The sequence below is a fragment of the Epinephelus moara genome, chromosome 8, assembly GCF_006386435.1.
Source record: "Epinephelus moara isolate mb chromosome 8, YSFRI_EMoa_1.0, whole genome shotgun sequence".
NCBI classification, from domain to species: domain Eukaryota; kingdom Metazoa; phylum Chordata; class Actinopteri; order Perciformes; family Serranidae; genus Epinephelus; species Epinephelus moara.
In genome coordinates this window covers 11,664,001-11,677,673 of record NC_065513.1, presented here as the reverse complement: position 1 = coordinate 11,677,673, position 13,673 = coordinate 11,664,001, and the positions used below count along the sequence as shown (strand labels likewise).

At 44.2% G+C, this 13,673-nt stretch overlaps 1 protein-coding gene across 4 annotated transcripts in view; it reads left to right on the top strand.

Moving 5' to 3' along the window:
- The window catches only part of tet3 (tet methylcytosine dioxygenase 3), a 49,780-nt gene that overhangs the window by 16,426 nt on the left and 19,681 nt on the right, over positions 1-13,673 (top strand). For 2 of the 4 annotated variants that reach the window (XM_050052175.1, XM_050052178.1), the window contains one exon: positions 97-156. The exons of 1 other annotated variant lie outside the window; for it this stretch is intronic. In XM_050052175.1, the coding sequence (XP_049908132.1) occupies positions 97-156 (60 nt within the window). Of the gene's footprint in view, positions 1-96; positions 157-9,718; positions 10,110-13,673 lie in introns of those variants that run through there. One more of the 4 variants, XM_050052179.1, reaches the window with a different exon arrangement.

The window sequence follows — 13,673 nt, the reverse complement described above, 5'->3', positions numbered from 1 at the left end:
CGCATTATCCATTGATTGTTATTCTCACCCCCTCCCATCTCTCTCTGCCCCCCCATCCCCCCCCCCCCCCCCCCGTTCCGTTGAATGGCCGTACAGGTGGAGTATTTTGAAGACAACCGACGAGGCTGCTTGGGAAACCCTGAACTGGCAGCTGAGGTAAGAGAGGGCATTGGGTTCATGTCTCTGCACTGTTGTGTGTGTCCTCTCTGTCATCTGTTCGTAATCTCTGTCCATGTTGCTTTTGATTCTCAGCTGTTATTTCATCGGTGCAGTGATGCTCTCATGAGGTGTAAATGTGGTGGTTAGTCAAGGCAGGGACCAGTTCCCCTACTCTTTCAATGTGTGTATTCGCACGTGCACTTTTACAAACCTGACTACGCTCTACTAGTTTTGTTATGTATGTATATGTAAATGAATTTGTGTGAATGGGTTTAAGCATCGACACCTATTACACAGAAAAGGCTGTGATTCTCACCGCTGTGTCGCTGAGATGTCATCTGACTATTTACTGCTCTCTCCGGCGAAGACATAAGCTCATTATATTGGCCCTGATATCATCGCAGAGAGAAATAAAGGTGCATTAGACATCTCTAGGCATCTGCCTTCCTGTACTAGTTATCCTGCTCCGAAGCTGACTATATTAAACTTCGGCTTTATCTCCAAGCCGCGGTGAGCTGAGCGCCTCAGTGATGAAGTAGCGGCGTCCTCAGTTTAAAGCGCCCCACGCTGCCCGCTGATTGGTGCCAGAGCCAAGCATGTGTAGATACAAGAGACCAGGGAGAGGAGGAGGGAGGAGGAGGAGGAGGAACCCTACGCGCTGGCTCAGGAGCCAGGGGGGCCGTCCTTCTTCTCCTAGGTTCTGGAGTCAAATGAGGTAAAGGGAGTAAAAGTTAGTGGGTCACGCATGCGTACGTGTTTGACTGTCGGGCGTAGTAACCTGTGGCGTGTGGCCGCTGAGAGCTGCTGTTCTACAGCTTGCCGAGCCGGGGCACGCTTGTGTGTTTATGTGGAAAGGAAGTTTGAGCGGCGAGGCTTCATAGAGAAAGGATTTATTGAGCACCGAACAAGCTGTTGTCTGAGTTCTAAGAATCTTGTGGTGTCCTCTCCAAGTAGAAGAAAGAAAGCTTTGATTTGACTTGCCATCACATGCATAGTAGAACATTTCGGTGTTGTGTGAACCTAGACATGTGGAAGTGACAAGGTATGACTTGAGTACATTTGTGCCGGGAGATACATTCAGCTGCGTCACCAGTCATATGACATATAGGTCAGTCTGTTTCAAATGTCATGAATGGGTTTAGCTCAGTGACATCCTCTAACTTACCTCTTAGCCTGCTCTAATCCTCATCCTTATGTACATGATCTCTTTATCTACAAGGTATATACAACCATCTGGTTTGCAGAGGGAAAAAATCACTCAACTGTCCGTTCGTGACAAGAGGTCTACACTATGTTAAACAAGTTTGCGTTGTCTGCTTCTGTGGCTTTCCTGAGATCCTGTTTGTTAAGGGGCCTTGTCCTTGGTGGTGTGTTTATCTCGTGAGGACCTGTTTCCTTGTCAAACATTTCCCTGGTTACACAAAGGCAAACCCAGTCTACACCCAACAAGCTGACGGCACTATTTTTGACATTTTAAATAAGTAGTTATACAGTATCATTAAGTATTTTAAGGATCCACACAACAGCTTCAAGATGTTGGAGCATAAAAACATTTCGTGATAGTAGACATGGTTAAAATCGAGCCAGACAGCACTTTCAATGATTTATTTTCAGTTTTGCTGTTCAGGAAACAAAACTGAAGTAAGAGTTTACCACAACACATTACAAGACAGTAAGACTGCACACGCGTGATTTTTCTTTCCGCGCCCCTACACAGGATTTCCTCTTTCTACATGAGATGAACTTCACACAGTACACTGGTGGGAAAGAGTCAAAAGCAGAGTAGAAACACTCAAACCGCTGAGTGTGTGACGGCAGATGGAGTGTTTGTTAATCATATGTTTAGCCTTGCGTGGAATCCCCAGCCTTGTCCGCAAAGGGTTAACACTGACCTAGTTTCCGTGGCAACACTGAATGTCTGATGACATCATTGCTTTAATTTTAGCTCAAGTCCGGCATCCAAGGTTGGTCACATGACCAACTAGCCGGCACCACATGTGTGTATGTGTGTGTATTTGTGTAGTAAGTGGTTTGGTTTATAGTACAGGCTCCGGAAGCGGAGGGTTTGACATCACCTCTTCCATTCATCATTGGCTTTCGATGTATTTACTGCTCTGCAAGGTTTCCACTCGGTCAGTAAAGAACTGCAGCTCTGTTTCCCATGTGCCCTGACACGCAAACAGTGATCTAATTGTGACATATAGTCGAGAGTTTCCCTTTGATCTTGGTATCACGTTGTCACAGTCTTGCTTTGGTCGGAACTTCATCTCAAATGTTGTTTTTTGGTTGATAAATGACATATCTCATTCTCTTGTAATATTCCATGTTTAAAGATACTGTAGTAAAAGGCATTTAGTGATCAAAAATATAAACTGAAATAAATTATATGTCCAGAAAAGCATTCATTTAACTTGGTTACACCAGATCTGTGATGATTAGTCAATCAAAAGAAAATTAATCCCCACTATTTTGATAATAGATTAATCATTTCAGTCATTGTTCAAGGAAATGTTTTCAAACATTGCTAGTGTTAGTTTCCTAAATGTGCGAGTTTGCTGCTTTTCTTTGTCATTGATGATAGCAAATGAAGAATCTTTTTTCTTTTCTTTTTTGAATTTTTTTTTTGTTTTTACATTTTATAGACAACAAATACCAATAAATTGTGGAAATAAATGGCATAATAATTTGATGATGACAATAATCATTAGATGCAGGTCACACTACTATTTTTTTTTTACAGAATGCTCCTTCAGTCTGATAGTACTGATTATATGAATTAGTTCATAGTGAGTCATTGTATGCACTGAAAAAGGTGACTAACTACATTTACCCATTTAACCTAAATTACAACCCTGCATGCAAAGCCAGCAAGAGTCGGTTGCTAACACCCACTGAACAACCATCTATAGTATCTATAGTGAATCATGTGTAGACGTGCTGCCCAGGCTTCCTTTAATGGTTATGAAAGAGCTGTTTTATCAAAGACACCCCAAGGACTTGAAATCATCATATCCTGTAAGCTCTCATGGGATTCCAGGTGACATTTTAATGTATGTAGTCAGCAACAATTGTCTCACTTGCATGCAGTCATTGATGTATATGGACATTCTAAGCTCTGCACTGTTGTCAAGTTTCATCTCTGATTAATGACAATTAGCAGATAATTGTCTGTGCACTGTCTGTCCTGCTACACTGCTTGTGTTCTTGCATGTGCCAGCCTACATGGCTGGACCCAGCCCACAGCCCAGTCCAGGGCTGGATCAATACCCTGCATGGCACGACGAGTTGTGGTTGGTGGTTTGTTGGCATCGTTGGTGGTATCCGTGTTTGATGTCGGAGGGAGGTTGTCGGCCGCCTGGTGCCGCAGTTAATAAAAAATGAATGGAAAGAGCAGGGGGAGGAGCCCTCAGCTGTTGCTCGAGCTCTTTAACTCTCACCTCTCTGGTGGCTGCTCCTCTGCTCCCGCTGGGCACCCACTTTATACAATCCTGAATTCCACTGCTGCCCGACGCTGCCAGGTTTTATGTAACACAACGCCACAGCTGTTGAAGTTTTCAACACACACTATTGGAACAAGCACATGAAAATATTGATTTCTGAACAACAAAGGTATATTCATGTTAATTCAGTGGATGCTGATATCTCCAGAAAAGGTGGTGGATTGGAGTAATTACAATGCAAGACAAGACATACAACTGGAAGTAGCCCAGAAATGCACAGTAGTTCTCAAAATATCATCCTGTCATCATCCTCTAAGAGCCTGACTTCCATATGAATGATTAAAAATACATTTTGACATTGATTGTCAATCTGGATAATTTAGTGTATGTAAAGACCGACATGGCTTCATAGTGCACAGTGGAGTACTGGCCCTTTAAGCCCGGCTACGCCTGACTTGAACATATGGGAAGCTAATCTTAGCCCAAGTCCTGAGAGAGACAAGGCTGGCAACCAGCCACTGTGCAGAGCTGAGGAAGGTTTCTCTTGCTTTCACCCTGTCTGTTTTTCCCTCTCAACTCTGAGCAGTTTCTGATTTTAACCCCATAATATTGTCTCCAAAAAGTCATCACATAATCTTTCAGGCTGTGATGTGTCTCACCTGAAGAAAATTGCTCTAGTATTTGAAACAACTGTGTTCTGTCAATGATTACATCATTTTCCAATTACATTTGACCGCTCAGCTTCTTACCATGACTTGGCACACATTAGCCTGGCAGGTAGTAGTACACAATGTTCTCTTTTTTCAGCTCACTTTTTTCCATTGGTTTCCCTCCTGTCTGTTGTCTACTCTCTTTGTCTCAGAACCCAAATCATATTCTATATATTGATTACAATCCTCTCCTTCTTTTCATGTCCCAAAACCTCAGGCACAAAGAGCTGCCTCTTAAAAACAGCACCCCCTCCTCTTCCTCCTCCTCCTCCTCGTTATTTTTTAGTGGCTCCACCCTGCTCAACAGCCCCCCACCCATCTCCACCTTTCCATTTTTTTCTCCCCTCCCTTCCAAACCACTCCTCCCTTTCTCTTTGTGAAGAGTGGTAAAGAGGGGGTCGGGGGGGGGGGGGGGGGTAGGCTTTCCCCAGCTGGGCTATGCGTGCCGACTTGCACGTGCTGAAAGTCAGGAGGTATGACTCAGACTGGTTACCCTACACTCAGCACTACGATCTACACCCAAACACACCCTGAACCTAACACCATCCTGCCTGCGAGCATGGAGGGGGTGGATGGGTGCAGGTGGAGGGGGGACAGATGGCAATGAAGGCAAAGACAAAGAGAGAGAAACAGCCAAGCAGGCAGATGCAAGGTTGAAATAACAAGGTGATGCCTAAAATATGAACAGTATGTTAACAGTGTGTTACTCATTATAGACGGACAGATGGATAGATACAGTGCTTTCATAGATACATACACACTCTGCATATGGTTACACATTCTCACGGAGGATGTATCATATCTGATACAAAAAGGCACTGTCTATCATTTTACTGAAATCAGTGATATCCAAAACAAAACACAATTTGTACCTTGATTGTTCATAAAAAGACAAAACTGGGCAAAATTAATGATTAACAAATCGTAGTAATAATAAGAGATTCCAGTAACATATTAGTCTTTTTTGTTTAACCAGGCTCAAACAGTTTGTGACGCTTCTGCTCCGTTTAGTATGATGTGCTCAGTGTAGCTCTGCAGCCTCTTGTCCTGCCCACCAATAAACCCAGTGACCCTGACTGAACAATCCAATACTGTATGCATACTAGCGTGTGTGTGTGTGTGTGTGTGTGTGTGTGTGTGTGTGTGTGTGTGTGTGTGTGTGTGTATGTGTGTGTGGAAAATCATTAAAGCGTGCCTCTGCATTTGTTTCCAGAGTGTGCTTATGTTGAGTGTTTTTGCCTCTGTGTGTATGTGATGAGAAACATGCAGGAAAGATAAGGAACTGAAAGATAAAGTGATAGAGAGCAAAAAAGGGAAAGAAGGGGGGAAGGAAAGGGAGAGTCACAGAGTGTGTCAGATCAGATGACCTTGATGTCTTTAGACTGCAGGGCAATATGGGTTGGGGGTTGGGGGTGTATGGAGGTAGATGGGAGCAGGAGGTGGAGTCAGCTGACAGGAAGAGGTGGGAGGAGGGGAAAAGGACCCTCATGTCATGACCGTGATGCTCATATGAGTTATTTAATGGCTGCTAGGAAAAGCTTCTTTTTTTTTTGCCTCAGATGGTGCAAATCCTCCCACTGATGAGAGGTGATGGAGGTGTCGATATAGTGAAATCACATTAATTCTTGTAATAATTATTCACCCATGATACCCTTGAAACAGAACAAGTTATTCTCTTTTGGCTTTTGTGCGTTTCATACACGCAGCCCTCCCACCTGCTATGTGCTGGTAATATTTTAAAAAGCTTGTTTCGGTGTGTGTGAGGGTTTTATGTCAGGACTTTGTTGAGAAGAAAAGAGAAAGATGACTCAGGCTTAGTCATATGCAAGCCAACCCAACACACACTGCTGAGGATGGACTTTTGTTGTCAGTCATCCCTCCTACAACCAAGACCTTTCCTCTGCGCTGCTGAGAAACAGTGAGCGAGAGACAGAGTGAGAGCAATGGAGAGAGAGAGAGAGAAACGGAGAGAGAAAGAGAGAGACGAGGGCGTGAAACAACTCATTTGAACGATAATTTGAGGAGATTGTGAGATGAAGTGATTGATGTGAGAATCGGAGTCTCTGTTGAACCTTCCTCTCCCTCTCTCAATGCCGGGTTACAGCAGGTTTACCGTAAGTGTTAAACATTCATGTTTTCCATTTCATTTTCACTGAAAAGTTTAGGTACTTCAGCTGTTGTTATCATTTGTCCTGAGGGCTTAGTGTCATGTGAAATGAACACAGTTGAATAAGAAGTTAACTAGGGCAAGGCTACTCTTCCAGTTATCATCTGTCACATTGTTCTGCTATCTGGATGAGAAGTAACTGATTGTGTTCAGGAGGTGGTGTCAGGACAGCTCTCTTGGGCAAACCTGAATAGCAGCATGGTGGTGTTGTCTCTGTGTATGGCTTTAATCACACAGAAAGACATAACACTAAAGTCATGAGCATACTTTATGACCTTCTCTATTGTTGTACCTTGTCTAAATGATCTAGGAAATTTCTGTTCTTTTGTCAAACACAGCCAAACCTGATTGAGGTAAATACCCGAAATGTTTTACCTGAAATGACATCTGCTTTATTCTGCTGGCTGAGTCATCAAAGAGCATGTGTTTGAAGCAAGATTAGCCTCACTATGATTTAGTTTTATTTACCTACATACAGTACATTTTGTCATATATATACTATATTTACAATGTGTTGTTTAGTATCTGCATCTTGTGTTGGAAACAGCTGTATTTGTTATGAAGGTGGTTCTTTCTCCTATGTTGATGTTTAGGTCAAATCATACTTCTTTGTTTTACTCAGCTATGTACGTGGACAGTGACAGACTCACTCCTGTTTTTACAATATGACTTAATGTGTTTTGGTGAAGCACAACACTCTTTCCTAGGTCACAAGTTCAGCTTGTTTTTGTTCTGCTTTCTTGATGTTCATTTAAAAACGGTGATCGCCATGTGATGTCCTTTCGTTTATAGCACAGTTTAAATTAGATCCAGTTGTGATAACTGCTGGTCTGCCTAGTCCTTCATCTGTCCTAACGAATGTTAGCTTTGACAAATGAATTATTGTGGCAAATGTTGTATACGTTTTTTGATAGGAGCATAGCATTAAAGGATAGAAAAGGTCTGTTGTGTTCAGTAGTTCTTTAAAATGAGGAACTGTGTGTTTAGAGCAAGTGATTCAGGGGTTAAGTCGGGTCTCGAACTCCAAGTGCTGTGTCATTGCAGCCAGAGGAGTGAGTGAGCACAAGCGAGTGGGGTGAATGAAAGAGCATGTTTTTCGAGTGTCCGTTGGTGTGTGTCGATGGTGATAGTAGAGAGTGGGCACATGTGTCAGATGAAACATGTGCCCACCCAGTGGTGGAGGCAAGCGCCCTGGTGGGAGACACTGATGATGACGGTGACGATGTAGCTACGTCATCGCCACATGTGTTTTCTACCTCTCTTGCTCATTGCTCTCCCTCTCGCTCATTGGCACTCCCTGGTCATGTGACCTAATGCTCTACTTCTCCTCTCCTTCCCTTAGACAGCTTAGGCTGCGCTGTGTTTCTCTTTGGGATTGACGCTCATCTCTGTGTGTGTATATACGAATATGTGTGGCAACAGAGAGGCAGACAGTGTGCAATTTACAGGGCCAGAGAGCGGGCGCGTCAGAAAGTATTGGAACGGTAATGCAATAAGCTATGTTAGAAGGAGGAAAGGCTCAGGAAACAAAACAGAGAGGCAAATCAAGAGAGGGAGGCAGAGGCACTTTGAGAAAGCCAGAGAAATGAGAGATCAAGAGAAACAGGGTAAGGCAAAGTAAGAGAAGCAGGGAAAGGCTACTGAAGTTAATCCAGCCATAGCGTGGTGTAGCCGGCACATGCTCAGTAATATAAGGGGAAAATACTACGCAGGAGCTGAACGATCTGCATGGGGAGGACGGCCATGTTTCTCCCCCCCTCCTCCTCCTCTTCTTGGTTAAATCTGCTCCACAACTCCAGCAATGTTCGAGAGAAGAGAGGAGACGCCACAAGGCCGGTCAGCCAGCAAGTGGGCGAGGGGAAACATCCAGCGATCATGACGACGTTGATGATGATAATGGCGATCACGCCAAGGCAGAACAATGGTGAGGAGACAAGAGGACATTATCTAGTGGACAGGAGAGGACAGTCCTTCGTCCTCAGCGAACTGTATTGGGTTGATTACTCGTGGTTGCTGTCTTCGTTTGGCAACAACCTGCAAAATCCTCTTTGTGTTTGCGCCCTCTTCTTCCTCATCATCATCTCCGCTCCCTTTACAGAATCAGTCACATCATAACTGAGCGACTCTGCTTTCTCCTCAGACTTCCCTCTTGTTGTCTTCCCTCTTCTCAGTGTCTCCATTTCCTTCATCCTGCTACTCTTTCTCATTGATGTCGAAGTGTCATCTGCTGTTCCCTCTCAATTGCCCAGCGTAGTTGTCTCGTTCTTTTACCTCTGTTGTAATCATATCCCCATCGTTCTTCCGTTTTCTTCCCCCTTGTAGGTGAGTGGGTTGACATAGAGTGTTGATGAATGATTGTATATCAAGCGACCCTCAGCTTCCTTCAATCAGAAACCTACCACCTCTTCTGTATCCTTTGGATCTTGGAGGAAGGGCCAGTAAGACCGTCAGCAAGCCAGCTCCCTCTTCATCAAGCAAACTCTCTCTTTTCTTTGCGTGCAGCCTTGTTAGAGGATCTATTATCAGCCACAGGTGTAAGATTGAAGCTTTATGTTGCAAGCGATCAACGGGCAACGGATGTGAATGTGGATGGGGAAGAAGATGAAGATCAAAGAACCATTATCAGTGGCTTCTCCTTTGGCCCAGGGCTGAGCCCAATCTAGACGCTCAAACATGGAACGAAATCTCCGTAAGGAAAACCAGATACCGTTTGCAGAAGGCATTAACAAGCATAATAACGTTGCTTTTCTTTGCTCCTTTTCCTTTTTCCTGTTGACGCCGTTGTGAGTTGAGATTGTGTATTCGCTTGGCAGCCACCGGTTCGCCTCTGCACTCGAAAGCAGAGAAGCGCTGTCATAGCCGAAATTGCCAACACCTTTTGTGGACAAACCAAACACACAACATAGCCTGAAATGTAACATCATCTAATGCAGTAGAGCAAGTAGTGCTGAAGGGCGTGGATAGTGACAGAGAGGTTTTCTCATTGGTAAGAGCTCTGCTGCACTGTGCTGTTTCCTAGGCTGCCGCTACTCGCGACTATCCCCCACAGCTCTCTCTGTTTCTGCTCACTGCACACTCCTCCATTCCGTACGTGCCCGCTGTGGCTCAGATAATGGCCTCTCGCTCTGCACACACAGAAGAGAGAGAGGAGATGGAGGGAGAGGCTGCGTGAGAGGGAGGGGAATGGAGGGAGGGAGGGAGAGAGAGGGGGGGGAAGGTGGGGGCTGCAAAGAGAAGCCGACTGCATGTGTAGCCGTGAGGAAGAAAGAGGATATTGAAAAAGGGAAGGGAGGAGCAGACAGAGATAATGAGAAAGGAAAAAGGAGAGAACAGAAAGCGTCGACCATAAGAAGAGGCAAGAGAGAAATGAGAAACGTGTGGTTTGCGCTGGGGGGAGGTGTGTTGTGTGTGTGCGGGTAGCTGTGTATGCGTGTGTGAATGCATGTATGCGTATATCCGCGCTCGCTCTGTCTGTGCGCCGCACAGACTGGATGAAATAAACAGGAATACAACCCCAACAAGGCTGGATTGCTTGTGGGCTGCTTGCCAGCAAGCAAGTCTCATGCTCCTCTCTTTCTCCTCTTTTTCATCCTGCTGTACGACCGGCTACTTCGTCTGGACGTCTAGAACCACGTAAGTATGCGTCGCTGGTCCTTGGGTTCTCAGCCGGCTTCATATTGTCAGGGTCTCTCTCTCATGTTCCAGCTCTGCATGGCAGAAAAGGAAGGGGTGGGGGAAGAAGGAGGAGGACAAGAGGGAGAATGGGAGGAGGGGAGGGAGGGGGGGCATGTGTTGTATATATGGGATTTAGGTTCAGCTGTCTACCACAGTCTGAACTTAGCCCCCTCACCACTAGCAGGATCTTTAAAGGCTTTGTTTCCTCCCTCTAGTTTTGCAGTGTCAGTGTTAAACAGTACTCTCACACAGAGATGTAAAGGCTTGTTTAAAGGGCTCCCAGACTTGAGTGTCTGGTCTACCAGGTTGTGCAAGATCTGCTTCGGTCAGGTGTGTTAATGTTTTCAGATGCACTTTTTGGTGTGTCAAGCATGTACAAACATGACATAGAGTGACACACTTAGAGAAACGACTGAGATGAACTCCTGGCAAGAGAGTAGACTCTGTTACGGTGTAAATATTTGTCAAAGCACGTGGTCTGTACACTCTGAGGCACCCGCATAGGTGTAAAGCGCTGCAGGTGTGAGTGCAATGTTTCCATCCTGGACCAGCATATAGATGCACAAAAAAGTCAATCAAGGTTAATCAAAGCTCTGATCATATGATTGAAAGATCTGTTATTTTGTGTGCAGTGCAGTATTTGTTATCTGCACCAGCCAAGCAGAGTAAAGTCCATTTGTTCTCAGTGTGCAGCTCGAGGTGCTTTAAACCCACGTGACTCATGTCTGTGGCAGTGTTTTGTATATGCAACTGAGAGAAAGAGGAAAAGAGAGTGTCAGTGTGACTGATTGTGGGATGTTAGGTTGTGCAGTGTTGCAGTCACTATGTTTCAACACACTGCAGTTCTCATAACTGCCGTGCACAGCTACACCCCCCCTTCCTCTTTCCCGTCTGATGCCACTGATAGTGCAGACATGGGGCCTCTCACGTATTGCATGCCGGCTGTTCATTGCCACCCCCGACAACCCCCCTTCCAACCCCACACCACCTCTTACCAATACCACCGCCACCCCCTGGGACCCCCAACAGACACCCAGCGCAGAAGGTGGATTCAAAAGAGCCGAGCATACTGCCTGTCCAGTAATTAGCCACTTCAAAGGCTCATTTCAATAATATTCAAATGATTGGGGAAGCTGGACGTCAGGCTCACTTCTACTGTCATACACTGATGGATCTACAAACAGAGGCCATGTTGGGTCTTTTCTGACTCTTCTGAATCAGGAACCAGTTCAAATCTATGTTGGGGTGTGAGACCGACAGCTAGCCGGAGATTAGTGTGTGAATGTGTAAGGAATTACTTTTATCTCCAGCACTCTATCTTAGTTCAGTTCTTGTTGTGTCTTCCGTCAGTGAAGGATTATACTTGCAACCAGAATTTTGTTGCATGGAAGTTTGTCACTATTGTACAATGTGAGGCATACAGCAGGTGCATGTTGTGTGCTCATGGTACACACAAAGGTTGAAGATTTAGACATTGAAAAGGTCATTACCACAGTGTGTTGGCTTCAATCTATCGGGTTAACACAAATGTATTTATAAAGTGAGTCTGACGTTATTTTCTTCTCACAAGGCTGTTAGATATGTTCAGCCACAACATGAACTCTGTCAATGATTTCTGAGCCTGCCCTTGGATTATCTTTGTTTGCTGTTTCTCTAGACACAGTTTGATAATAATCTATGAGGAGCTAACCTGGGCTGAATACTGTTTCCAAGTAACATTTTAGTATTCAAGTGAATTGGAGCACCGTAGTTGGCTTCAACATGTCAAGATTGTAAATGTAGTAGTTACTTGTGAATCGTCTACACCTTGTTTTATGGGGGAAACTTGTCCCCTTGGTGCTTTAAGACTAAAATAAACTTAATGCTCGGAAGATATAATTTCACACAAGTCGAAGTGAGGTATTTGCACTTTTTAGTGTAACTACTGGTAACTAGCCCAATTCTGACTCAGAGGAAGTGAGATAAGTAGCTGCACTGATCAGCTCCTGATAGGAGTTACCAACTGCCTGAGACGGTCTTTAAACCTATTCAAAGGACAAAAGACATGAGAAGCAATCACTCCTTTATTTGTGACTCTTAGCCAGCATGTTTATAAAATATTTAGACACTTCCCATCACACCTCTTCCTTACTGGACGCAATGTGAATGAACAAGCATGTGAGCCAGCAAACCTCAGATTGTTTCAGTGGTGTCCAGTGAAGATGTCCTAACCTGCTCCATGCATCAGCGAACAGGCTATGCAACTTGTCACTTGTTTGAACCCTGGTTCTATTTTGACGAATTGTCGTGCACCTCCGTACTATTTTCATTGCAACAGCAAGCAGTTGCTTAGGCTTGCTCAGAGTTTGAAAGGCTCCCTGAATGTCGTTGCTCATAGTATATCTGCTCTCTATCTGCCAGACTTCGCTCACTCACTGTATGTCATATACTGGAATGCAGTTCCTTCCTGCAGTAAAAAAAAAAATTAGCATCTGTGACAACAGTTTATCTAAAATACAGGTGTAGTTACCATGTTACTTATCCAGCCAAAGATAGATTCAGTTATAGATCAGGTGGTAATGTCAGAAGCAGTCAGTTGTCACTTTCTTTTTTGCTGTATAAATCACTGATAGCAAAGACAAGGATTTGTTTGCAACAATAGTTTGAAAACTAATAAAAGGTCAAAACATTTATTGAAAGAGGCCCTTATTTCAGTAACGTACAGTAAAGTGCATGGTCCACACTCTTAAGAGAAAAACTCCTGTTTCACCATCAAAAACATACAACCTACTTTTTTGACAAATTACACATTTTACTGAAGTATAGTGAATTAAAATAAATATTAGAGTCCCACCTGTGCAAGGTGGTTTGACCCAAATGACTGATCGAGTGACACATTGTCATTACTGTGCTGAGCACTGTGCTGTCATGTGCTGGATTTTTTTTTTTTAAATGAAAGTCAATATCTCTGTACTTCGGCCCAGTGTTTGCCTTACTTATGCACTGTTTCTGGAGTCAGTTCAACATAATAGCACAAAACTTGAGAGTCTACATTATCACTAGTCTTACATAGCTGTCTTAATGGGTTGTTTGTATTTCTTTAAACCAATCACAATTGTCTTAGGTGGCATTAAGCCCAGGAAGCCATGACAGTGCCCTTGCAAAATAGTGACAGGAGGCAATGTGTTATGGTGGAGAGGGAAGCCCTGGCTTTGTAAAATGACTAAAGTTGTAATTAAAGTTGTGGTTGTTCTTTCAGTCACAGTGCTACAGTAAAGTATGTAGATAGGTGGCTGTACAAAACTAGTTTCATGCAGCAATGGAGATTTTGAAAACGGTAATATGCAGGAATTTTGTTACTGTCTGAGATAGGCGGCCAATGACAGGCCTCATAGCCACAGTCTACATCCTGTGGGCAGAGTACATTATCCCCATCACTCATTTGGAACATTCCAGAGAGCATCTTGGGATGCTGTAGTCCTTTGTCCTTCCTCATATGTTCCCAAAAAACGTATGGGTCCTTTGACTTGTGAGGAAAAGGTG